Genomic DNA, 28,000 nt, shown 5'->3' with positions numbered 1-28,000 from the left:
GGGTCCATCCCCTCTAGCATTTTTGTTGCCCTTCTCTGTACTTTGTCTTAGTTCTACTTTATTTATTTTGTTTGCGATGAGGCAACTAAAATGTCACACAATTCCCCCGAGGCAGTCGCATCATGGACCAGTACAGAGGCATTATGATATGCTTAGTTTTACTCTCCATTCCTTACTGAATCATTCCTAATGCTCAGTTTGCTGTTTTGACCACTGCTGCACACTGAGCTGAGGATTTCAGTGTATTGCCCTCAGTGACGCCAAGATCCTTTTCCTGGGTGTTGATTATTAATTCAGAACTCAACATTGTGTACCTGTAGTTGATTATTGTTCCTGTTGTTCATGACTTTGCAGGTTTCCACACTAAATTTCATTTGCCATTTTGATGCACAGTTCTTCAGTCTTGCAAGGTTCTGCTGCAGTTCCTTACAATATGCTGGTGTTTTAACAACATTGAATAATTTTCTGTCATCTCCAGATTTGATTACTTCACTTGTTGCTCCTTTTTCCAGAAAATTTATGAATGTAAAACAGCACAGCTGCCAACACAGATCCCTGGGACACTCCACCATTTGTCGTATATACTCGTATATAAGTCGAGAAATTCATGCCAGAAAATTAGCACAAAAAAGCTAGCTCAACTTATACACGCCTACTATACTGTATTTGTGCACAGTAATCAAAATGGTGCCGGTGGCCCTTTGCCCTTACCATGTGACAGGGGCTACTGGTGCCGTTGGCCAGCCCCTGTCACGTGGTAGGGGCTGTCTGTTACCCCTACCACGTGACAGGGGCTGGCTATGCTGCCTCTTTTTTTTTTTTTTTTTTTTTAATCTGGGTAAATTTTAAACTGGTAATGACTTGCTCAGCTAAAACCTTCCTGTTCGGCAGGGCAGGAAATTGAAACCTCAAGATTTGTCAGGCTAAGTCCGAACTTAACCGGACAAAACTGTTTGAATATTGACCTCATAGATATTAGATGTGGTCGGAGACAATATAAATGTCAATGTTGTGATAGAGCCATTGTATGCCAGTATAAAGATGGCTACATGTTTACTTTGCCTCTGTGTAATACGTCTGTTAATGCTTTGCCATTTATATTGTAACAGGAGACCATTATCCTGTCGCAAGGTGCTATTCTATTGACATTGCCTCCTATGCCAATGAAATGGGAGGTACTGCAGTCAGTAATGCAATAAAAGAAGTTATTGATTGTTTTTCAAGCGGATCTTCTTTTCTCCTCGTGCTTGCCCTATGTATTTTGTGATTTTTAGGGTTGAATTTCTTTCTGATTTATCTTTTAGCTAATGATTTTTCAGTTCTCCTGCCAGTTTTGGTTTTGGTAATGGCAGCTGCCTCTCACTTTGTATATAAGGAAGTGCAAGGTATAGCACTAGGGATGTGATGTTGTGCATTGGATTATAGGCAGCCACAGTGATGCTGTTATTTTTGTAGAAGGCTGCTTAATGGTTTGGGGTTGGTTTTTTTTAATATGCTGATTAAAGAGTCTTCTTTTAAAATAGGTTACTGCTTTGAAAATTAGCCCTTTAGAGGCAAAACTCACAACAAAAAGCATGACCCTCAGGTTAAATTTTTCCATTTGCATGCTAGCTTCAGTTAGAGTGGGGGATTCAGTAAATGCACACACTATCATCTTTCCCATCTCTTCCCTCGCCCTCTAACCTCCTGGCATAATCGGTTTCCCTTTCCTTAGCTCGCCTTCACAGTCCCCCTGCCATAATCATTTTCTGCTTCCTCTCCCCTCTCATATCCTGTGACATAATCACCTTCATTTCCCTCTTCCCCCAAACCTCCCTGGCATAATCATTTCCCCTCTTTCACCCCGCTGGTATAATCACCTTATCCCCCCATGGCCTTCTCCCGGTTCCCCCTCTTCCCACACCTTCCTAACAAAATGACACCCCCTTCCTTCTACTCCCTACCTCCTGGCACATTCATCTTCTCCTGCCGACATGATCATTCCTCCTCCCTTCTCTGACCTCCCCTCCTCGAGGCACAATCACGGCCCCTTCTCTCCCCCAGGTGAAATGCTGATGTGCACCTATGCGTGAGTATATTTTGGTTTGGGAAGGGGAGAGGGAGGGATTATAGCATTTGCTGTTAATTTCGGATTTGTGTCATCCTAGAGGTGCACAAGACATCTAAAACGTTTGAAAGCAGTACAGTAGTCTTAACAGTTTGAGATCCATTGTGTTATATTTTCTGCTAGAAGTGATCAATCTGTTAAGAGTTGCTCCCCCAGAGGGGAGGGGCCAGCCATGCACTCGGCTCTTGAAGTGGGAGAGCTGAGCATTCTAATGTGAAATGGTGAGTCCTTGGGCCGATGGCGGATGACAGCGCCCCCAGGAGGATATCATGAGAGGGACCACCGGCTAGGCTTGGGTATGGAGACAGACACAGATAGTTCTTTATTAGACTGGAAGTAGAACCACCAGAGGTGGCAGTAGTGAGCTGATGGGCCCGGCAGGGCTGAAGTCCTTCAGATCCTGGAACTGCTATCTCCGGGTTTGCTGAGCTGTAAGAGAGACTCTTAGATAGTGAGTAGACAGGGTATGCTGGATACAGAACCAGAAGTAGATGATACACTCACATAGATTAAATAAGAAGGCTCAGTAGCTGGAGAGAGAGTTAGGCCCTCGAGGAGCGAGTACCTGGTTCCAGGGACAGCTTTAGGAGAGCCTTGGTAACTCACAGTATCTATCCCTATAATGGTTTCTTAGGCATAGAGAATATTCAGGAACAGGAGCCTCTAGGTGAGTACTGGTTCCTACTTACAATATCTGTAAATGAAATACCTTCTGCAATCTGCAATAATAACTCATGATCTCCGTACCTGTGATAGCGTCTTAGACAAAAGAGGGTCTTCAGAGTTTTGGGAACATGGACCCTCGAGGAGCGAGTACCGGATCCCATTTTAGCAATCTGGAAACAAGAAGAGAGTGCGAGGCCCCCGAGGAGCGGGTACCCCAAGTAAGTCCAAAGAGGCAGAGTAGCTTGGACGAATCCTTGCTGACTCCATTTCGTAAGCGTAAGCAAAGACCTTTTATGTTGGAAGTGGATGACGTCACTACGGGGGGACGCCCCCCCGAGGATCGCGCCCTTGCTGGTACCAACCTCGAAGCACGCGCGCCCTATGTCATCATGAACATGGCGGATCCGCAGCGTCAGGCCAGTCCGGGGACTCCGGAGAGAAGCGGCATGGAGACGCCATGGCGGCAAGCCTTCCATCAGGCCCGGAGGGAGTCGCCAAAGAGGTAGAGAGGGTGGAGCAAGGGCAAAAGGCAGGGACGAACAAAACACGTATTATGGTGTATTATGTTCAACTTATACACGCCTACTACAAGGGTGAACATATACACCATTATACTATGAGGTGCAGATTGGAAACAGAACAAGTTGGACAGTTAACAGATCCTGACACAGAAACTGCATGCTAGCAGAAAGCTCACCTCTGTGCCACATGCAAAACGCAGGCAGACCCCCACCAAATATAGAATAAGGGACCACAAATTAGAAGTAGAACCACAGAGACAAAAACCTTACCTGGAAACCCCCAAAGACCAGACTCTGTCTGCAGTGTAACACCAGAGAATAAAAAACAAATAGATTTTTCCTGTACTTACAAAATGGAAATATTCAGATATGCATTTTCCAAAAATGGCAGAGAAAATCAAATTCTTCTCACGTCCCATCTCAGAAACAGAAGAAACAGCAGCCACAGCTCATCCCTGAGCCCCACCTTGTCCCCAGCACTCTCTCTCTGTCTCATCCCCAAGCCCCACCCTGTCCCTAGCACTCTCTCTCTCTCATCCCTTCTGGTCCCCAGCAGTGTCACTTTCTGAACTCTTTCTTCCTCTAGCCCGTCTGGAATAGGGAAATACCTGAATGTAATTCACTTTGAAGCGCTGGAAAAAAAAAGTGCAAAAAGTGGAATCTAAATAAATAAATAAGACCTATGATTAAAGTTTCTGAAGCATTAGCACGTTTGGTGATTTTTACAAGGTTTCTTACCACTTTTAAATGAGAGCTTTGTACGCTCAAGTTATATGATGGTCTTTAGATTTGAGGACTGTTATATTTTTAAAATGTTTGTGCTTTCCAGTACAATCATTTACCTGTCTACGTTTTATTACAGGCAAATATCAGTGATTGTGTGACTGAATAAAATAAGTCCTAAGAAAGCAAAGCTTTTAGTGGGAGGATCATCTTCAGTTTATAAAAAGTAATCTGAGCTAATTTTCTTACATGAAAGTTTAAGGAAAATTTGGAATCTAAAAAGGACTCTGAGGTTTTTGGTTTCAAAAACAGTTGGTCTTGAAATACTAGCAAATGTAAAGTACGGGAAGTTTGGATTAGGGTTGCCCCTACCAAGGCTCAAGAAGGTAGTCTTTGAAACATTAAACAATAAATCTTCCTGTGTTAACCAACCATTAATCAAACACATGGTACTTTCAGAATCTATGCTCGAAAAAATACCATATCTGTTACAAGGAAGGAAAAATTAAATAACATCAGCAAAAAGAAAAAAAAATAGTATCCCTAGACCCTTAATTACTGTAGCTAAATCCCTCATGTTAATATTAAACAGTGTGGCCGATAATGAGGTGCCTTGTGGGACCTCTCTCTTGGTATCAAACCATCCAGAACAGGTTTGATATAACTTCACACTTTGCCTTCGTGCTTGTAATAAAATGTAAACCAAAGGAGTACATTCCCTCCAATCCCTATATGCCTTAATGACGCCAATAGGATATCATGAGGAATAGTCTCAAATGCTGCACTTATATCAAGTTGGACCAGTGTTCCCATTTCTCCATGGTCCAACTTAAGATATAAGGTATCAAGGAAACACTGCAGTAAGTGCTCAGTACTGTGTGCACCTTTCTGAACCCATATTGGTTTTCATTCAATATGTTTTTTTCCAGAAAAACTCATCTAGTTGTAACAATACATATTTTTCCTGTGTTTTGTTGTTAGTGCTGGTAAATTTGAAATGGTTCTATAATTTTCAATAACCTCAATGATAATGAGAAATTCTTTTGGACAGGTCAAATTGTGTACTCCTTTAATGCAGGAGGTACTAAACCGCTCATCAGGGATGCGTTGACTGACCAGTGAACATACATTTGAATGTCAGAATGTTGTGAATTAAAACGTTTTGCATCAGCTAGTGAGTATCTGTTTAATCATCAGTACATTGTGAATCTCACCAAGTATCTGCAAGAAGATGACAACAGGCATAAGAAGGAAGAAAAGTAAAATGAGTTTTTAAGTGTTCTTTATTTGCATATTAAAATGAAACATAAAAAAGGATTAGTCACATGCTGGTAAGAATCACACAATTTATGTGAAAAGGTGGATGTGGAGAGGCTGGTAAATGATTTAAATGACTCTGCAGCCAAAGTGAAGACTATCAATTTAACATATACCAGTTCCCTATACAAGTTTTGCTAACACATCTATTGTAGATTGTAAAAGGTAAGAGATCAATATTTTCAATATTTGAGTTGTGAGATGCATTGACTGTAGCCTCTATTAACCCATATGCTTTATGCCTGATAAAGTCTACATAGGTAAATGGGCAGGGATACAGAGATAATGCCTTGGAACTGAGTCCCTTAATCACTGATTCAGCTTCAACAAGTGAAATACAGTTTGGAGGATTGCAAGCTGGTTAAAAGACAGGAAACAGAGAGTAGGAGTAAATGGTCTGTTTTCACCTCAGGATTCTGTACTTGGACTGGTATTTTATAATATATTTATAAATGATCTGGCAAGGGGTACGACGAGTGAGGTGATCAAATTTGCAGATTACAGGGAGATCTAAGATGGCGCCTCAAGGAGAGGATGTGTTTTAGGAGCTCCTGCAATACTTTGTTATTGAGAATTATTACCTTTACTGTGGTGTCGTGAAACGCCATGCCTCATACCAAACGGAAGGGGCGAGTCAGAGAGGGAGCCTCGACCCCCGCAGAGACCAGCCCTGGTTCAAACGACGATTGCGGGCTTCAAGTCGGGACTTCAAGCTCCGGAGAGTCCCGCGAGAGCGGGGGTTTCTGAGCAAATGCCCCCGCTCATGGGAGATGTTACGCTGAGTCCCGGAGCGCCAGCTACGCCATCTCCACCATCGAGCGCTGCTACTGCAGACCCAGAACTCCTTTTTCGACGGAAGTCGTCGCTGGAAGGAAGATCCTTCGAGGAGGGTGCTGCAGGGACTATCGCGGCGCCGAATTTGGAAGGTGGTCTAACAACATCCACCCCACGAATGGAAGGGCAACTCGATGAGATCCGAGAGGTCCATGGCCAATTGATCCAGGAACCGGCGGGCGAATCTACCCAGTCTGCAAGTATCGGGGAAGGCCAAACTTTCCAGTTTCCTCAATTGGTAATGCATACTCCTTCTTTATTATTATTAGAAAAACCTGAGATGATAACATTAGACTCTGTGTGGCAAGCGATAACTACATTGCAGAATTTCATCGCGAAACTAATGGTTGCAATAACTGAGACACAAACACAGTTTTGTAAAATGGTTCCAGAGGTGAAATTACATTCTGAAAAATTTCAAAAAATTGATGTAGAAATAAATCAATTGAAGGAAGTTCAAGCAGCTTTAATAAAAGGTGAAGCAATGCAAGATAAGAAGTATGAAAATCTGGAAAATCTAAAGAGATATAATAATCTACGCTTTGTAAATTTTCCTAAATGCAGATTGATTTCTCCTGCAGAACAACTTAAAAATTACTTTCAAGAGATTTTACTTTTGCCTACAGAAGGACTTCCACCTTTAGCAAAGTTTTATTTTTTGCCTTGTGACAAGAGCTGAAAATGTGAATAATTATGTAGCTGATGAAGGATCTTTAAATGTATCAGAATTGTTAGAAGCGTCGATGGAGACCCAGATAGAGAAAAGAGGTACCCTAATGGTTAAATTTATGTTCTCTTCTGATAAATATAATATATTGAAACTATTTTTGCGTAAAAGGTCCTTGATATACCTGGGTCAAAAAATTTGGACTTATCCAGAAGTTTCCAAAACCACTCAACAGAGACAGAAAAGATTTCTAACTCTTGCGAACCAAGCTAGAACGTTTGGGGCGCAAATTGTGATTAGATTTCCATGCAAATGTAATATGAGGATTAATGGAGTTAGTTATACTTTTTTTGAACCTGAGCAACTGGAAAAGTTTTTTGAATCCCGTCGGATGCAAAGAGCTGAGTAGATATTAGTAATCCCGCAGTAGCTAGCAATTAAAGTTTAACTACCCAACACCTCTCCTTTTACTTCGTTAAAGTATATAATGTATTGTAAGTGATAGAATGCTCACTGAAATAGATCTCCCACATTCTTTCTAAAAAAAAATTGGGTATTTTGAATTATAAGGATGGAATTCCTTTTTTTTCTCTTTTTTCCTTTAAGTATTATCATTATGTGTTATGTATACCCTATAAATTGATTAATGACTCATGTATTTGAAGTCTGTAACATTGAAGTTGCATAAATAAAAAATAAAAAAATTTGCAGATTACTTAAAATTATGCAGAGTAGTTAAATCCCAAGCAGATTGTGATAAATTGCAGGAGGATCTTGCAAACCTGGAAGATTGGGCTTCCTAATGGCAGATGAAATTTAATGTGGAAAAGTGCAAGGTGATGCATATAGGGAAAAATAACCCTTGCTGTAGTTCCATATTAGGAACTACCACCCAGGAAAAAGATCTAGGCATCATAGTGGATAATACTTTGAAATCGTCAGCTCAGTGTGCTGCAGCAGTCAAAAAAGCAAACAGAATATTAGGAATTATTTTGGAAGGCAATGGCAAATAAAACGATGGATATCATAATGCCTCTGTATCACTCTGTGGTGAGATCGCATCTTGAATACTGTGTGCAGTTCTGGTTGCCGCATCTCAAAAAAGATATAGTTGCACTGGAGAAAGTACAGAGAAGGGTGACCAAAATGGTATTGGGCATGAAATGGCTGCCCTATGAGGAAAGGCTAAAGAAGTTAGGCCTGTTCAGTTTGGAGAAGAGACGACTGAGGGGGGGGGATAAGATAGAAGTCTACAAAATCATGAAAGGTCTTGAACAAGTTAATGTAAATCGGTTATTTACTCTCTCAGATAATAGAAGGACCAGGGGCACTCCATGAAGTTAGCAAGTAGCTCATTTAAAACAAATCGAAGAAAATTCTTTTTCACTCAGCGCATAGTTAAACTCTGGAATTCGTTGCCAGAGAATGTGGTTACAGAGGTTAGTGTAACTGGGTTTAAAAATGGTTTGGTTAAGTCCCTAGAGGAAAAATCCATAAACTGCTGTTAATTAATAAGCTATAGTAGTTTGAGATTTATTTAATGTTTGGGTACTCACCAAGTACTTGTGATGGATTGTCCACTGTTGGAAACACAATGCTGGGCTTGATGGACTCTTGGTCTGAGTCAGTATGACAAATCATATGTTCTTATGTTAACTATTTTATCTGGACTTCTGAAGCACTTAAAATGTAATTTGTTACAACTTTTTCAGATCCATCTAACTGGCCATATAGTTTGGATACTTTCTCCTGAAAATGTTTAGCTATTTTCTCATCAATTAGGATACAATTTAACTGTATGATAGGTTTTCCCACCAAAGTACGCACCTCATAAAATAATTCTCTAGGGCATGATAAAGAACTTTCAATCTTATTTCCTGTACAATCCTTCCTTCTCGTCATTCATGCCTGTCTATAGAGTTTTAGGGACACACATTAGGCGTCCTTTGAGCCTTCATTCTGTCTAGCCTTTCTTCTTTCTACCACCAATTCGTAGTTGTACCACAGAGCTCTCCTCAAGCAGCATCTCTCCCTTTCTTCATTTAAAGGAGCGAGAGTATTATATGTCTTACTAAGGGACATGTAATACTCTCGCTCCTTTAAAAGAAGTAAAGGAGATAACCTGCATGGAGGTGTAGTTGCTACCCTAACAAAAAAAAAAACATGCTGAGCAGGCTATATGGACCATTTTGGTCTTTATCTGCCATCATTTGCTATGTTACTATACTCTATTTAGAAAATATGTAAATGTGTGTTATTCACATATTTTTCCACACAGCAGTAACAGTATGTGCAGACTCATGTCCTTCTGAAAATTTGTTTACCACACACACACACACACATATATATATATATATATGCCAACTTTACATGTACTTCCTCCAAAAAAATCTTTGAAAATTTACCCCTAAACAGTGAAAAAGGAATGATTTGACATGGTAATAGGCTTGGAAGCAAAGGATCCCGAGGGCAGTCTTGTTTGAAAAGGCGGAATATAAATCATTTAAATAGTAATAATAATAATAGGCTGTAGCCTTTTGGAAAAGATCTAAGTGTAGGACCTGAGTTAGGAGCTGAGGATGGTCCTGTCTTGGCCTTTTGGCCTTACAAACCAACCACAGCTTGGTTTGTAAACCACTAGATCATATCCACTCCCTAGTGAACTAAATTATAAGAACATAAGAACATGCCATACTGGGTCAGACCAAGGGTTCATCAAGCCCAGCATCCTCTTTCCAACAGTGGTCAATCCAGGCCATAAGAACCTGGGAAGTACCCAAACACTATTCCATGCTACTGATGCTAGTAATAGCAATGGCTATTTTCTAAGTCTACTTCATTAATAGCAGGTAATGGACTTCTCCTCCAAGAACTTATCCAATCCTTTTTTAAACCCAGCTACACTAACTGCACTAACCACATCCCCTGGCAACAAATTCCAGAGTTTAATTGTGCGTTGAGTGAAAAAGAGCTTTCTCCAATTAGTTTTAAATGTGCTACATGCTAACTTCATAGATTGCCCCCTAGTCCTTCTATTATCTGAAAGAGTAAATAACTGATTCACATTTACCCGATCTAGACTTCTCATGATTTTAAACACCTCTATCATATCCCCCCTTAGCCGGCTTTTTGCCAAGCTGAACAGTCCTAACCTCTTTAGACTTTCCTCATAGGGGAGCTGTTCCATTCCCTTTATCATTGTGGTCACCCTTCTCTGTACCTTCTCCATCGCAACTATATCTTTTTTGAGATACTATTATATTATTAAATATTAATTATATTTAGGTAACTGTGGTATAGTATTGATTTTTTGTTGTTGTATGTGTATTTATTTGTTTTATTTTTGTCTTCACAATATTCCGTCTCCCTTTTTGTAGTAGTGCCAGGACCTTTATGTATTAGTCTGTCACAAAAGCAAAAAAGAATTTCTGCCGTGGTGTGTGTTGGAGATTATTGCTGGAAACTCTCTCTCAGGAAGGTGTGATGCTTGCCCTCTCTGCCTTGTGCCTCTTACCTGCTGTTCTTTGCGTTCTACAGGATAGCAGTGTTTTCGGTCAGCGTGCTTCACGATGAAAGGATAGTCCTCGTTGCAGAGCAGAGACCTGATTCAACAGAAGAGGATAGCTTTCAGTGGATGAGCAGAGTTCTCCAGGTATGCACATGCCTTAAGCAGCAGTCCCCAGCTCACTGTGTTCCACCTCTGAAATCAGGCACTCTTATTTTACATTCTTTTTAATTACTATAATCACGAGTACATGAAGGACTAGCATTTATGCACGGGGTCCAAAAGGAAAAGAGTCCTTCGAATTGCCGAAGGTTATTTTGGAATTGGGGTGGGGAGGGGCGTAGGCCTTTTGGGGAGAGAGATCTCAGATCCGGCTGACTGCCTCTGTGTAGATCACTGATTTTCAGGTCAGTAACTTTTATGCATGCATGCATTCTGGCCTCAGTTTGCAAAAGTAGACATGCAAAACTGCACAGAGTGCGAATCAATTCCAACAAGAATGGGAAGATGTCAGCCAGCATGATTTCTTCCGGATAGGTTAGGCCCATGGACTTTATGATTAGACCAGGGCATATAAATATCATTCCAGCAAAACATTTCTGAATATACTAAATGCAAAATACCCAGCTCATCAGTAAAAACCTGAACATGTTCTATATTTGCCTTCCTTTTACCTACACTGCTGCTGTCCGTGTTTTTGGCAGCACGTATCGAGAACTTTAATGCATTTTCAAATGAACAGACCCATTTTCTCGCTTCATTTATTTATTTATTTATTTACTTACTTATTCGAAAGTTCTTATATACAATCTAGAAAGGAAAAAAAAAGCTAGGCGGTTTGCAGCGGAACATACCCAGTAAAAACAAATAATGTTTAACAAATCAACATAGCGACACACTAATAAATAGGCAAAGCTTTATTAGCTGCTTTCTGGGGGAGAGCTGACACTTTATAAAAGAACCCTTCATATTTACTGGACTTGCCTTTCTGAGGCAGTTTTTGTTTCATTAAATGGATCAGAAGCAAGAATGCCTCTGCCAGAAGTGCAGGTACAATGTGGTCATTAATTAACCTGTTTACATTTTTTTCAGGCAATAGACAGCATTCACCAAGTTGGCGTCTACTGTTTAGCCCTCGTACCAGCAAACACGCTCCCTAAAACTCCCTTAGGTGGAATACACTTGTCGGAAACCAAACAGCTATTTCTGGAGGGTTCGCTTCACCCCTGCAATGTGCTGATGTGCCCACATACTTGTGTTACAAACCTGCCTAAACCAAGACAAAAACAGCCAGGTAAGCAAAGCTTCCTTGTGCCTTGATGGAGCATTTATGTATTTAGAGGACAAATTTCAAAGGGTTTTCAGTGGGTAAAAAGCACTGTGTCCACGTAAATCACCTGTCTGAGAATTGCCCACCCTGTGTGTGGGTAGAATTATGCACAGAGTTCCACTAAGCAAGCACTTGTACTCACATTGTACTGGGGGCATTCCCGGGGCGGGGTTAGATCAGGGAAGAAGATTGCATGTAGTAATTTTGGTCGATGAAAAAAAATAAAAGTTTCCACAGAAAAAGCAGATGCAAATCCTTGTGGATACTTTTCCCTGGGGCAATTTTCAAAGGAAAAGACTGTATGGATATAAAGCCCCTGCAAACTTTACAGCCATGCGGACGGTGTTAAACTTGCTTGCATAATGTGTAGGAAGAGTTAAAGTTAGTGACAGTGTCCTTAAACTATACCGTGTCTGCATATGTAGTTATAATGTGCAAACAGATATGAAAAATGCTAAGCAAGTGAATATCCCAGACAGTGGAGCAAGTCAAAAGAGAGAGCTCTTGTGTGTACAGAACAACCTTTGGGGAAAGGGAATCACCTCCATTGTAAGTTAGAAAAGTTATAGTGAGAGTATGAGTAAGTAGAATTTATATAATCTCTTCAAAACTCAGGATGCACTTAACTATTGAATACTTTAGCAGTGGAAGAGTGAGCCTAATGGTTAGAACAGCGGGCTGAGAACCAGGGAAACCGGAGTTTAAATCCCACTGGCACTCCTTGTGACCTTGGGCAAGTCACCTCATCCTCCATTGTCTTAGGTACAAACGTATGGGTTATTTACTTGGCGGCATTAGGCGTTTACCACGTGGTAAACACGTTAACACAGCGAAAATACGCTGTATTTTAAATACCGTGCACTATTTCACCCCCAGTATCAGAAGTAGGTTAAGGAGCCATGCAAAGCAGCTCATTGCAAGACAATTTAATGCTATTAAAATATGGCTCGCCTGAAAAAGCACAAGCCATGCTATTTTCAAAAATGCTACAGCTCAGTAGTTGTAGCTAACTTTCCCCAGGAGCATCCGGGACGTGTGGCCCAGGTCCTTGTCTTAAAGGGCTGATCAGCCAGATGTCACCTCCCCTCCCTATACAGACATCCCCAATGCACAAATGTAAAAAAAATATATAACGAATATCTAATAGCGGTGCAAGCCTCTCCCCTCTCAATTGCCGCCCCTTTTGTACTTATGCCCTTATCACATGATGGCATGAGTATAACTTGGTCGGCACCATTTTAAATTGGACATCGCAGGGCCTGATGCATAAGGGGCACTAGGCCCCACTAGTCCACCAGGGAGTTAAGGATTTGACCAGAGGGAGTCAAGAGTTGAGAACAAGAGATAGGGGATTGCACCGCAACTATGGGTTTTTTTTTGGGGGGGGGGGGGGGGTTATTTTTATGCACAGGGTATAGCTCTAGGGGGCGGGTGGAATGGGTGGTCTCACAAAACCCCAGGGTTTTTGCACATTTTCAGTGGGGGGCGGGGCACTTTGGTCCAGTCAGGCCCCTTAGCAAGATGGTGGCCCCGCACGGCGGGACTGCCATCACACAGAATTTGTGGGGGCTCCTAACCAGTGATATTTTTCTTGGCAGTATTTTACTGCTGGGGAAAGTACCATGGGGTTTACTAAGCTGGGGTACTTGATACTGTAGCTTAGTAAATCCCACAGTATTTTTCCTTCTCCAGGGAAAATAGCACAGCTTTGTAAATGACCGCCTTAGATTGTAAGTTCTTTGGGGGCAGAGTAATATCTGCCTTACCTGAATGTAATTCGCCTTGAGTTACCAATGAAAAGATCGGAGAGCAATAATAATAAGCAATCTGCCGATCAGATGGGCTGTTTCAGGTACACTTCTGATTCCTGGAATGTATGAAAGTTTCCAGAGGGATAGTCATAAGAAGAGAAGGTTCAGACTGGAAATTGCGACATAGCATTTTCTGTCTCACCTCCGCCTCCTTCTCCAGAGACCCTTCTACCTTGTTTTTCTGCTAGTGTTGGTGGGGGAGGTCTAGAACAGGAGTGGCTTACATGGAGAGCTGTTTTTGGGTTCCAGAAGAGAAAAAAAGGTTGCTGTGGCAGCCTGAGTTATGATTCAAAATTATTCAGCATAGTTAAATCATAAGAGGATTGTGATAAATTGCAGGAAGACCTTGTGAGACTGGAAAATTGGGCATCGAAATGGCAGATGAAATTTAATGTGGATAAGTGCATGGTGATGAATATAGGGGAAAAATCAGTTCAGTGTGCTGTGGCAGTCAAAAAAGCAAACAGAATGTTGGGAATTATTAGAAAGGGAATGGTGAATAAAACGGAAAATGTCATAATGCCTCTATATCGCTCCATGGTGAGACCGCACCTTGAATACTGTGTAAAATTCTGGTCGCCATATCTCAAAAAAGATATAGTTGCAATGGAGAAGGTACAGAGAAGGGCGACCAAAATGATAAGGGGAATGGAACAGCTCCCCTATGAGGAAAGACTAAAGTGGTTAGGACTGTTCAGCTTGGAGAAGAGACGGCTGAGGGAGATAAGATAAAGGTGTTTAAAATCATGAGAGGTCTAGAACGGGTAAATGTGAATCAGTTATTTACTCTTTCGGATAATAGAAGGACTAGGGGGCACTCCATGAAGTTAGCATGTAGCACATTTAAAACTAATCGGAGAAAGTTCTTTTTCACTCAATGCACAATTAAACTCTGGAATTTGCTGCCAGGGGATGTGGTTAGTGCAGTTAGTGTAGTTGGGTTTAAATAAGGATTGGATAAGTTCTTGGAGGAGAGAAGTCCATTACCTGTTATTAATTAAGTTGACTTAGAAAATAGCCACTGCTATTACTAGCAACAGTAGCATGGGATTGACTTAGTTTTTGGGTACTTGTCAGGTTTTTATGGCCTGGATTGGCCACTGTTGGAAACAGGATGCTGGGCTTGATGGACCCTTGATCTGACCCAGTATGGCATGTTCTTATATTCTGAGAAAATTGTCAGCATTGCTGTCAGAAGCCCAGGCAGATCACTGGTGAGCCTAACAATGAAGGGAACGTATCCTACGAATGGCTCTCTGCTGTCATCTTCTTGGCAGGCCAACCCCTGCAGTCACCATCTTGGTTAAGTTTAGCAAGCTACAAAACTGTAACTTAGGCCCAGAGGTCTGTAGTTTTGTGTTTTAGCTGATTTTCCCTGCGGTGTGAAAGGTGTCTTGGATAGAGAAAACTCAAGAGCATCTGTGCTTCAAAGAAGTAGAGGCAGGATTTGAGCTTTTAAGATCTTTTTGAGTCCCTGTACTGTCTCCTCCAAACCAAGAGGTAGTGCAAGTACTTGATCTACTGCATCAGAAAGATCCTGATGGCTTCACTGTTGTCTGCTCTGACAAAACATAAAACCATCTGAAAAGAGATCTTAATGTGTCTTTTGCATACTTCTGACATCAGAAGCATTGAAGTCTGATGCATTGCTCATTTTCTGGAAATCGTTCAAGAATCTGGATGCAGTTTTATTTATTTATTTATTTATTTACTTCTTTATTTAGCCATTTTATATACTGTTGTTCCCAGTGAAGATCACAATGGTTTACATCATGACATCAAAAAATAGGTAGCCAATTACATTCACATGACGAGTTCTTATAATCATGCATTTTAGCAAAAGATATGTACATTGACTAAGGCGGTCAGGGAAGGGGAGATATACAGGGTTGAAGTAGCAAGGATTAGGTAGTGCTTTTTTCAAAAGGTGCTGAGGGAAATAAAGGGGGGGTTGAGAGAGGTGTTTCAGATACATTTATATGTGCTGGGTTGGAAAGAGAGTGGTAATGAGGTCTATAGAAAGGTTCATCATGAGTGTCAGTCTAGGAGCCAATGAAGATTTCAGAGAGGGTAAGATTGTAGGCATTTTGAAATAACCATGTTTTGAGTTCACGTTTGAATTTCTTTGATACAATGGTCAAGTAGAGAGTTCAAAGTGTAGGGCCTGCAGTGGAGAACATACGGTCTCTTATTTTTGTTAGATGTGTATTCTGTAATGATTGCACAGCTAGTAATCCTTTATTATGAAATCTTAGTGATCTCTGTGGCTTGTATGGTAGTAGTGCCACCCCTACGAGGCCGGTGTTGTCAGAATGGAGGGAGGAATGTATTTATGTTAAGACTTTGTAATGGATTCAGGCTTCTATCGGTAGCAAGTGCAGAGCTATCAGTGATTGTGAAATGTGATCGAATTTCCTGGATCCTGTTAGGAATTTCGCCGCAGCATTTGTAGTAGTTGTAGTTTTTTTTATAAGACCTTTAGGTGCACCGAGTAGAAGAGAGTTGCAGTAGTCTATTTGAAAAAATGAGGGTTTGTAGTACTGTACGTAAGTCTACATGAGTTAGCAATGGTTTCAGTCTTTGTAGTAATCGAAGTTTAGTCTAGCCTGATTTGATTTAATTTATTTGTGTTTTTCCATAGTTAGGTTCTCGTCAGTCTGTACCCCTAGGTCCCATACTTAGTCTGAGGGTGTAATATTGAAGTTACCCAGATCATGTGTCTGTGGAGAATTTATTGGAGGATTTCTTCTTAACAGAATGGTTTCAGTTTTTTTTGTGTTTAGAGATAGTTTGTTTGAGATTGTTGAATAGCCTTCATGTATGATGCCAGCGTCCTTTCTGTATTTTCAACGGAAGTGGTGTATGGAAGAACTGAATGTCATCGGCATATAGATAGAAGGCAATTCCTAGATCAGATAGTAATTTACATAGTGGAAGCATGCAGATGTTGAAGAGAGTTGCAGATAGTGCTGATTCATGGGGGACATCAGCGTCGATTGGGAAGGTGTCGGAAATATGATTGCCCAGTTTAACTTGGATTGTCTTTTGATCTCCGTCAATTCCAATTTTTCTCAGCTGATGTCATAGAAGGGTATGGTCCACAGTGTTGAAGGCAGCAGAGAGGTCAGTTATCACCAGAATATAAGATTTGTCATTGTTAAATCCCCATAATATGGGGTCTGTTAAGGATACGAGTAAAGTCTTGGAAGAGCGAATTTTTCTGATTACAAATTGGTTTGGATGTAAAATATTGTGGTCATCTAGATAGTACGGATTTTTCAAGAATTTTGGATAGAAAGGGCAAGTTGGATATAGGTCGATAGATTTCCCAGTTGTCATAGAGCTGGTTTTATGTTTTAGGATAGATTTTATCACTGCTTGTTTCGCCATGTCTGGGACTAGACCTTCCACGAAAGATTGATTGATTAAGGATGTGATTGATAGTAGTGCTATGTATTAGTTTTAAGGAGATAGCTGGGATGGGGTTGAGAGGGTGATTTGCAGGTTTTATTTTATTTTTTTATTTTTTCTGTATTGAATTTTTCAATTATGAACATAAAGAAAATTACAGGCAAACTTGTAATACATTCAAACCTTAAAGGAAATAAGTAAACAAATACAATTACAGTTTACAAGAACCAATAATCTTGGGGGACAGAAAGGCAAATAAATCATAGGAAATAAAAGTCTAGGAGAGAAGAGAAGATATATTCCTTTTTGGTCCTAAATCTAAATAGTTACTGATGGACTCACATTTACACTAGTTTTATCTAACATAAATGTCTCGAGATGCAACAGATCAGAAAATATAAACTTTTCCCCTGAAAAGTAATAAAGCATCTACATGGAACCTTTAAAAAGAAAGTTGCTCCAATACCTAATATTCTACTTTTCAAGGTCAAGAAATGCCTCCTATGGACCTGTGTGGATCTGGAGAAATCAGGAAAAACAAAAATTTTCTGACCGTAAAACAATGCATCTTTGTTCTTGAAAAAGTTTTCAAATACCAATTCCTCATCTTTTTCTAAAGAAAAAGATACAAATAATGTAGCCCTCTTATTTGTAATATCTACCGATTCTTCTAAAAAAGTAGAGATTCCTGGGCTGTTTTCATTTTCTTCTCCTTATGTTCTATTCACATTATTAGGTTGATTTGAAAATAAAAACATTTTGAGATAGAGAGAATACTATCATCGTCATATGACAATATTTCTTTAAGAAATGTTTTAAACATTTCATAGGCAGACAACAATCTCGTACATGGAAAATTGACAAAACGTAGATTTTTTAGTCTCATCTAATTTTCAGTATTCTCTAACTCAGCATGCAGTGCTAAACTATCCCTAATATGCATGTTTTCCGCACTTTGTAATTCCTGTACTTTAGTTGACAGAGCATGTACAGATGTTTCCAGCACAGTAACTTTTTTGCTTTGCTCTTCAATAGATATCCTATTTGTATTCGCAAGGGAAGAGAGATGTGAATTAACTTGAGTTCAGTTTCGCTATCATCCACCACAAATTCCCCAGCATAACAATAGGAGGCTCCTCATTATTTGAGGACTTCCAATGTCAGAAGAAAACTCCCCACTAATAGCCCTAGATGGCAAAGAAGGAGCTATTTGAGGAGTCAGAACTGGAGACTCACTCTTATTACCTTTAGAATTCAATGGAACAAAACTGGAGGGAGTCTCTTCAGATTAAAACCCTGGGGGTTGTGGAGGAATTGGGCCACTACGGGGACTCAAGGAGACAGTTGATATGCCCCCAACACAGTCTTCTTGTGGCATTACAGTCAATCTGCTAACATGGGCATCCATAGGGCCAGCTATGCCTTGAATGGTAGGAGAAGATGTTAAAATCTTAGATTTTTGTTTCTTACCCATTATGCTAGAAGCTCCAAGAGTTTGATGACAAAAACTCAATTTCTCCAGACAAACGGACAGGGCCAGACAAAGCTGCATGCCACTTCGGCGCGCGCGATTTAGCAACGTGGAGGCGTGCACCGCTCTGCCGCTCAGTTTAAAGGACCTGCGGTCACCCTGATGAAGTAGGCGGCCACCCTTCAGCGATGCAATAGGAAGGCAGTCAGGTAGAACACAGCTGCCCGAATAAACCCAGCAGTGATAGGAGCCTTCACTGCACCTCCTCTCTCCTCAATGGCATCCCCCTGATTTGCAGGTTTTAATTTAGAAATAATTTGTATGATTTGTAATTTAGGTATTCTGTCGAAGGTGGTCCATTTAGCTGGGTCATGATTTTCTTCATGTTCTCTGGACGGTGTGCAAGCAGAGAATTGTTTTTTTTAGTCTGGTTATTTTTCCTGGCAAATAATTGGTGTAGTCATTGCAGGCATTCTTAGAGAAGCTGTTGTTGCTTGCCATAGAGGATAATGGATCCTTGATTAGGTGTTTAATGACATCAAAGAGTAATTTAGAGTTAAATATAACTCCATGAATCTGTTTGGCATAGTGTTCTTTCTTTGTTTTATTGGTAGAAGACTGGTATTGATAGAAGACAGCTATTCTTATAAAGGACTAGACTTATCAGTGAGCATTGCATCTCTCAAAAGGATAGTCATTGCTGTTTTCTTGTCTGGAAACTGAAAGCTCTAAGGAGTTTATACAGAGAGCAGAAAGGAAAGGAAACAAGGTGCTACCAGTGCATCCAGGCTGAGAGAGTTTCTTTATAAAAGGCTGGACCTTAGCAGGATAAGAACCCTTGTGTACCCAAAGCTTTGACCAAGCTGAGCATGCTATCTTAAATATAAGGTGGAATTGTGAATCAGCACCCCTCAAGTTGATGCCACTATTGCTTATAAAATCAGTATTCTCTTAGTGGGCACTTCAACTATAAGGGATACCACTGAGAAGAAAATGGACACTATTGGACACGAAATAGAGTGCCATAGAAAAGTATTTGTGAGACTACTAGCCTCTTATTGGACTCCATTTTGCATTCAGTGTACCATCAGTAAAGCCTGGAATTACTGTAGCTAGCCTACTTCCATTTTATTAGCTATGGATGTGGTAATTGAGTTCTTGGCAGATGTGGCCTTACAGCTTCATCTCTCTTTTCTAAAGAGGTATAGCAATTAGTGGAGGTTTGTATCTGAAAATTTGGTCTCAGGATGCTTCTTCCAAGAGTCATAGGCTTGGGATTCCTTTTGAAAGTATGTAGTCCTCTGCTTGAGAAGCTTGGTAAGGATGTCACTGAAGAAAATAAGAATCTCCTGGTACAGGATACATGTGAATCCTGGGAGCCCCTCTCTAGATCTAATGAAGACAGAAATTTAATTTCTGCAAGGGTGCAAACTACAGCTACAGATTGCCTTTCTTGGAGTTAGTCCACATTTAAGTGAAGACTCTTGTGAGAGAGAGGAAAGGTAAGTTCTGACTCCCAAAACAACCTACTTCAGAAAATTGAAATATTGCATTTTCTTCGAGTCTGGGGAAAATCAATTGCAATTGTTTGTGTTCTGAACATGATTCAAAATGATTACTTTATAGAATTCCAAAGTCTACCTAGGGACGTTTTGTGAGCCTGAAAATGTCCCAAGAAAATGGGAGAGAGATTACAGCGCTCAAACAGGCTGTGAATCAGCTTGTGGGAATGTGGACCATAGTATGTGTCTCTGTGATGCAAGAGTTTATTTCAGCTACTCTAGATCCAAAGAAGTCATAGGGGCTTCAGGCCCACTCTGGATCCAAAGAAACTGAACAGGTCTCTTTGTAGGTTCAGGAGTTCAAGATGGAATCACTTCATTCTCTAATATCAAGCAGTCAGACCTTGAACTTCCTTTGCTTTTCAGATCTGCGGATGCATGCCTGCATGTCCCAATTATCTTATGTCATGAAAAGTACCTCAGATTTGCCCTAGACAAACAGCATTATCAATACAGGATTCTTTCATTTAGACTCAAGATATTTACGTAGGTGTGGATAACTCTGATTGCCAGGTTAGTCTTTCCATATGTGAATGGCATATTCCTGAAGAGGAGAATTTATCTGGGCTGCTTCAGTGCCCTCAAGTAGGTGATTTCCTTGTTGCAAGAAATCTGATTTATTATCAATTGGGCAGGAGTTCTCAGAATCTATCATTTTAGAGCAATTATCATTTTGGGAGAGTAGTCCAGAAGACAAAGTTTCCTTTATCCTGCCGGATGTTCAACACTTCAACATGCTAAGAATGATCTCTGCCTACAAAATTTGGGGCTCAGTGTCCACAATAGAGATGGATCTATGGGCCAGGTTTCATATGGGAACCCTGTAGTATTGGCTCATATACAGTTGACCCACACTCATACCAGACCTACAGTTTTAATTGAGTCTAAACGGATGTTGAAGATCATTTGATCTTGTGTTGACCATGTCAAATCTAGACAGGCAAAGAATCTGTTACGCCACTGTGACTGCAGATCACAACAGGTGCAAGCCTTAGGGGATGAATCATCACCCTCATACAAATATGTGAAAATCAGATCTGACAATATGTTGTCAGGCTGTGTGAACAAAGAAGATGATATGTAGTTTCAGTATGATCCAAGAGATATTTAAAGTATGGATTTGAATAGAACAAAATCTGATCAGCAGTTAACACTGAGGGACATTCAAATATGCAGACAGACTGGTTGAGCAAAGCTACTGTGTTGCCAGAGGAGCAGGAGTTCAAGATGAAGATCTTAAAACGTATGTTTTAAGATCAATGGAATATCCTAGTCGTGGAACTGATGTACTGACCCTAGCACAGAGCTGCCAAGGTTCTTCAGTTGCTTCAGTGGTGGCCACTGTTCCCTCTAAGCTGTGTGCATGTGCTCGTGCACATAGCTCGTGAACCGTGCGCACAAGAAATCCAGATGTTTGCTATATTCTGGTTCATAGCACACAAATTTCAACTCAGTGTATAAAAGGTTGCACAAAAGAAAATCTTTGCACACATAGCCTTTTGAAAATTAGAAGGAACATTGGTGGTGGCTATGAATGCACTCGTCCAAGATTGGAAAAAATTAGTTCAGTGAGGGGCGGATTTTAAATGCCCTGCGAGTGTAAATCCGGCCGGATTTACGCACGCAGGGCCCTCGCGCGCCGGCGCGCCTATTTTGCATAGGCCGCCGGCGCGCACAGAGCCCCGGGACGCGCATAAGTCCCGGGGCTTCGTAAAAGGGGCAGGGAGGGGGCGTTCCCGAAACAACGCGGTGTTTCGGGGGCGGGCCCGGGAGCGTGGCACCGGCCCAGGGGCGTGGTCGAGGCCTCCGGACCAGCCCCCGGGTCAGGTGATGGCGCGCCAGCAGCCCGCTGGTGCGCGCAGATTTACATCTGCTTTTAGCAGGCGTAAATCTGCCAACAAAGGTAAGGGGGGGGGGTTTAGATAGGGCCGGGGGGCTGGGTTAGGTAGGGGAAGGGAGGGGAGGGGAAGGTGGGGGGGAGAGCGAAGGAATGTTCCCTCCGAGGCCGTTCCGAAATCGGAGCGGCCTCGGAGGGAACAGGCAGCACGCGCTGGGCTCGGCGTGCGCAGGTTGCACAAACGTTCACCCCCTTGCGCGCGCCGACCCCGGATTTTATAAGATACACGCGGCTACGCGTGTATCTTATAAAGTCCAGCGTACTTTTGTTCGCGCCTGGTGTGTGAACAAAAGTACGCGATTGCGCAAATTTTTTAAATCTACCCCTATGTGTTTCTTTTATGGGCAATGATATCTCTAGTGCTAGCAAAGATAATACCTTGAAAAGTGGAGGTAATTCGGGCTAAGTTGGCTTTGGTTTCTAGAATTGTTTTATCTGAAGGTTGAAGAACCTCTGATTATCAGAGATTCCAGACAATCTAAAATAAGGTCTGGGTCTTTGTCTCAAGCCATAGCTTCTGAAGCTGATGGCCTTTAGTTCTAGAGGAGAGCTGTAATCTGATAGAGTAATTTCAGGTCTGTTGGGGGCAAAAATGAATTCTATCAACCAAGCCTGTTATGTTGTTTGGACGTGCATTGCCTTGTGGTGCAAAAACAGGCATTTCAGGTCCTCAGAAACCTTGGTTAGCCAAGTTTCACATTTTTTTTTGTTTAGGGCCTAAACTAAAGAGACCCTTGCAATAAAACATAGCAGGAAGGCTAAGGCCGTTTAGCATGCACCAAAAATAGCATACTGTGCAATAATAGCTTAGCGTGCATGCTAAACTAGGGTCAGAATACATTAGAATACATGTGCATGTAAATGAAGGGACATGACATGCAAATGAGGCTTTAGTGTATGTACAGGAAATGATATGTTAAGTGCTCCTCCAATTGTTGTTTTCTCACTCGCACTTACCTTGGAGCAAGTGTTAGATCTTTACCTTGCATGCTAAGTCCTAAGACTGTCTAGCTACCTCTGGCAATCCCCAGTGCTAAGTTTGCTCAAATTAAAAAGAATGGTTAGTATGAGAGATTTCCTCTCCCCTATACTCTCCCCGCCCCATGACAATCTGCCCCCTCCTCTGAGCACCAACTGATTTACCCCCATCTCTAGTAAGCAGCATCTGATTTCTTCCTCCCCCCCCTTAAGGAGCCATCAGAAACCCTCCAGCGTCCAGGGAACATTGAGACCCTCAGCCCCCTACCCCTCTCGAATGAGAGCGTTACCATTCTGGAGGATCCCCTTTTCAAGGGTATGAGGACATCATCATCCTGCCTGCATTGCAGCAGTCACTGAATCACACCACTGGGCAGTGCTTGACCTATCACATGGTAACATGGTGTCTAGCAGCACCATTCAGCAGCTGCAGAAAAGCAGGCAGGAGGACTCTCCCCTTCCTGCCCATGAGTATGAAGGGCCATCTGGAATGGTAAAGCCCTCGTTCCGGAGGGGTGGGAGGGAGCTTGGACTTTATATTGCAGGGGGGGGGAGGGGGTGATCATAGCAGCCTGGGAGGTTAAAATGGTATCAGGCTATTGGTGGTAATGGAGAAGTGAAGACTGATATGGGGGGAGTGATGGCACTGATAGGAGAGAGGTTTGGGGGACAAATTGTCATTCTGGAAGAGGGGAATCCCTCATGCCAACAAACCCTTTTTCTTTGAACCGGTTAGCACAGGGGATTTCCAAAGGTAGGTTGCGTGCACATGACTTTTTAGGGCTAACATGCACTTGACGTCTGTGTACATGCTCTAGAGGAAAAGGTTTTTGCACAGCATGTTAAGTGCTATTTATGTGCACACTAAAAATCGTTTTATCCCAAGTTTTATTGTACAGGCCCCTAAGGTTTATGTGGCTGCTATTTCTAATATCTGAGATTCGATTGTTGATGTTCCTCTGTTTTCTTACAAGGATGTAGTGAGATTTTTTTCAGAGCAGTGAATATCCAGAGGCCTAAGAATCTGAGACCACCATCACCTTGTATTTTATGTTCAGTGCTATTATAGAGCCTTCAGTTTTAAACTTATGTATTTATTTTCTGTCCTTTGCGATATTATTTTTGGTTATAATCATACCTGGGAGCTTTTGAGTTGTGGTCACGCTGAGATTGCTGTTGATTAGGCTGGGGGAATGGAAGTAATAATGCATATCAACTCCATCCCCTCTCCTACCACCACAAGCAGCAGCAGCAGCAGCACTTTTCCTCCCACCAGGGCTGACTCCCCAGCATTCTTTCCCTTCCTCTATCCCTGACTCTAGCACTCTCTTTGCTCCCACCCCAGTATAAGTCACAGCTCACTCTACCCTCGGCTGAGTTCCAAGTCCTGGAATCACAGCTGCAGGCTGAGCTGTAGGTGGGATCAGTTCCTTTTCGGTTTCTCCCTCCAGACTCGTCCCTCCTCTCCCCTCCCCTCCTGGCTACATAAAGGGGATTGGCTGGAGGGAGCTGTAAACAAAGAGGCCTGGAGCTTGTTAGTGTTTCCCAGAGATCCAGCAGTTCCTACCAATTCCAGGTGGAATCCGGCCTGTTCCCGGTGTGGTTATAACTTGCTCATCCTGCTGTGTGAGCAGAATGAAAAATTCACCCTCCCTGCAGTTTTTTTCCAGGCAAGGTAGGGGGTAAGAATTGTTGAAAGGTTTGCTCCTAAGATTAATTCTCCTTTTCATATTAATTAGGAAAATGTTTTTTGCCCACTTTGTGCCCAAAACTCCAGAACCCCAATGAAGTAATTCACTCCCTGGATCTAAAGGGGACATTAAAATATTACTTGCAAAAGACAAACTTCTTCACAAAATCTGAACATTTATTAATCTTCTACGGCGTTTGAAAGAAGATTCTACCAGATTCTAAGGTTTCCATCTTCAGAGGTATTAGATTTTTGCATCACAGTGAGTCCTACTCAACCGGCGCAATCAGTGGAAAAGAGATGCAGACCAACAATATGGACTTCCATTCTGACTTTCACAAAGCACTAGGCTTCAGCTGATGTTGGCAGCTGGGAGTCAAGCTAGTGAGAGTCCCACCCTAGGCAGTACCGCTGTGCTGTGTCCCACAAGTCATGTCTGTTGGAAGGTGGAATAGTATTCCACTGCGTGCGGTGTGCAGGTGTGGTGAGCAGATCCCGCAGGCTGCCTCCTGCCGGCCAGCATCCAGATCACGAGACATTTTACACATACACTGCGCAACTCGCTCACACGTCAGATCGGAGCAAGAGTAGATTCCAAAACAACTAATATTATATGTGCTCGGTTATGAAGTAATGCAAGAAGATATATATATGGGCTTCCATAGATATAAAATACAGCGTAATATGCCCTTACGTAAACAGTCCAGAGTTGAAGAGCGCAGTGTTGCAGATCTCAGTCCGTCTGTCGTCTTCTTTCTTTGTCAGTTTGAATGAATCTTTTTATGCTTTGTTGCTGAATTGCCACCTAGCAAGGGACACCACAAAAGTGATTGTGTCAGAGGTCTTTTATCCTATAACCTTATCTTTCTGCCAGCAGAAAGCAATTGTGTGGGGATCTGCAAGCAGAAAGCAATTATGTGGGGGATTAGGTGTCAGGGACAGTTCTCTACATGCCTCTTTGTATCCTCATGGTTGCAGTGAAAGGTGTCTGTGTGTGGCTCTGAGTTCATCAATAGTGAGACTCAGGCCAAATATAAGCCCATTGCAAACAGAATTGAAATTTTACTTACCATCTGTTCATTTCTTATTAACTCCTACTACTGTCAGAGCCGACTCTTCTCCTGTGGGGGGGTTTGGGTGAATTGCTTGCTAGTACAGCATCAGTATATATATAGACTGATCCATGATACTAAAGAACCCTGGTAAAATGTGAGTTTCAGTTCATGAATTACGGGAAATGTTCTCAGGTTGGGCAGGAAGAACCCCTGCAGGAGGTAGTGGAAACAGGACGGGAAGTGCCATCATGCAAGCTCAGTTTGAATCTGCTGGTTAACAGTTTGAATCTGTAGGAGTTAACAGTGTAGATGCTGATGGGTAGAAAACTTCCATTACTTTTAACACTGTTAATCCAGGACAATTTAAGTAAGTGGGAGGGGAAGGAAGATGACGTGATTTGCCCACGATCACTCAAGTCTTAGTGGTGGAATGTAGATTCTGATTCAAGCCCCGTGGGTTTTCCTGGCAGGTATTGTAGTGCTCACCCGCTCCCTGGATTTTTGGACCGTAAAAATAAATAAATAAATAAAGCCCAACGTGCAGCCGCCATGCAGAGAACAGAGAAACCCATACTTCTATAGTGAATTTTATGGAAAAACTCCCGTCTATATGAATTAAAAATATTTGCAGATTGGCCCTTGTGTGAGTTACAATAGCGCATAGCTCCAATAGGCAACAATTTTGTAGAAGCATTTTGTAATACTCTTCATTGTAACACACACACACACACACTTCTTGGTCTGCTTTGATTCATCTATATAAAAGATTAAGTATACTGTGGTTACGAAACACTCCAATGTGATCACATTTTTTACTATTAAATTTCTTATTTTTTTTGTGCCAGAGGTTATGATGTGATGATTCCTGGACATTCTGCAATAGTAGTTAATATCAAGAAAACCTCCATGCCAGAGATTTTAATACTGTTAAAGCTGACTTTGATTTATCAGCCTGTAATGCTGTTCTTATTGGCATATTTCCAATGCACGTCCTTAGAAATTGGCCCTGCCTCTGTGATGGTGGGGAACCTGGTCTCTGGAAAACGGATTGCACAGGCTAGCGGACGAGATCTGGGACAGATTGAGGACAATGATCAGGCTAGGAAGGTAAGCAGAAAAGGTCTCTAAAGATTATACAATAAAGGTCATGTTTTAAATGGTTCTCAAAAAAAATGAGCATGAATATGATGCAACTATATTTTTCCCCTTGGTATTCCATGTGTGATGAAATTGCATTAAAAAAAAAAAAAGTGGGATTCGCTTGCATGTTTGAATGAATGGTTGTTAAAACATAGCTACACCATATTTTATACAAACGTTTGATCCCTGGCTGCCATTGTTAACTGCTGTGGATCTGCTCAGTTTGCACATTAGCACTTCACTGCCCCACTCCCTCTGAACCTGGAAGAAGCAGGAATAGGATATGCCAGTACAGTTTAAAAAAAAAAACCCATGGCCCTGTGCTGCGAGACATCCTGGTTTGGATCCCTCATCCAATGGGGCGAGCCAGATGTGAGCATGCTCAGACCTGGAGAAGGAGGAAGGTGGTTGCCACTGCACTGGTATTCCTTGCCAGTGGCGCTGATGGGAGTTGCCCCTCCAACCGTGGGGCTAGAAAGAAGGGTTTCCTGGCTGTTAGCCATGATCCTCCTGAGGAGATGTGTGGCAGCAAAAACCCAGGAAGAACAAATCAGGCAGGGGAGGGATAAAGACAAAAAAAAATATCTTCTGCCTTGGGTACCACCTTATCTCTTCATGGCACAGATCTTTAAAAAGAATTGTCCAGTTTGATATGAGTTGCAGCTATATTGGAAACATTTTGTCAGAATTAATGATGTTGAAAACCTTTAATAAGGTTTGGGATAGTTTCTTTCATTCTGGGACTGGACCTAGCTTTTCTGAAGTCAAGTTGATTCTCTTTTTTAGTCTGAGTACTTGAAATTAGAAGCCTTTTGGTCATAAAGGTGTGCACGAGAGGCTTAAGTGAACTTCCTGTTGAATTACGGCTGAGTGGCTTAAAGTTGGAGATTTAGTTGAAGTTTTCGGAATATCTGTTTTATAAGTCAACCTTCTTGGGAAGATATAGTAAGGGTTGGATACGGAGCTTTATGACTTGAGCTTTGTGATTGTAGGATTGCACATTTCCCAATAATATATATATTCGCATATAAACATTGCTAGGATGTGGCAACCAAAGGTCTTGGTTGTACTCTAAGTCCTTTTGTTCATAATTGTGGCCTGCCCAGTTTGCCGCCATGTCATGTCCCAGCAGCTCATCAAGCGGTAGCAGCCTTAGTCACATGGAAGAGGGAGAGACCACAGTGAGAGCTCTGGGACCGAGAGCACAATTCTTTATTTAAATTAGGACTTATGGCTTTGTTTGGTGGAGTTTTTTTTTGTATGTTTTTTTTAAGGTGGGGCCTTGGGGGATTGCCAAGCAGAAGAAACAGGTGAA

General features: G+C 41.7%; 1 protein-coding gene across 5 annotated transcripts in view; it reads left to right on the top strand.

Annotated features, from left to right (window-relative positions):
* Window positions 1-28,000, top strand: part of DIP2C (disco interacting protein 2 homolog C) — an 851,589-nt gene that overhangs the window by 700,139 nt on the left and 123,450 nt on the right. For all 5 annotated transcript variants that reach the window (XM_029588529.1, XM_029588527.1, XM_029588528.1 and 2 more), the window contains exons 21-23: window positions 10,373-10,487; window positions 11,433-11,634; window positions 26,543-26,652. In XM_029588529.1, coding sequence (XP_029444389.1) covers window positions 10,373-10,487; window positions 11,433-11,634; window positions 26,543-26,652 — 427 coding nt within the window. The remainder of the gene's footprint in view (window positions 1-10,372; window positions 10,488-11,432; window positions 11,635-26,542; window positions 26,653-28,000) is intronic.

The sequence above is a fragment of the Rhinatrema bivittatum genome, chromosome 2 (assembly GCF_901001135.1).
Source record: "Rhinatrema bivittatum chromosome 2, aRhiBiv1.1, whole genome shotgun sequence".
In the NCBI taxonomy this organism is placed as follows: Eukaryota; Metazoa; Chordata; class Amphibia; order Gymnophiona; family Rhinatrematidae; genus Rhinatrema; species Rhinatrema bivittatum.
This window is presented reverse-complemented; position numbering and strand designations above follow the sequence as displayed.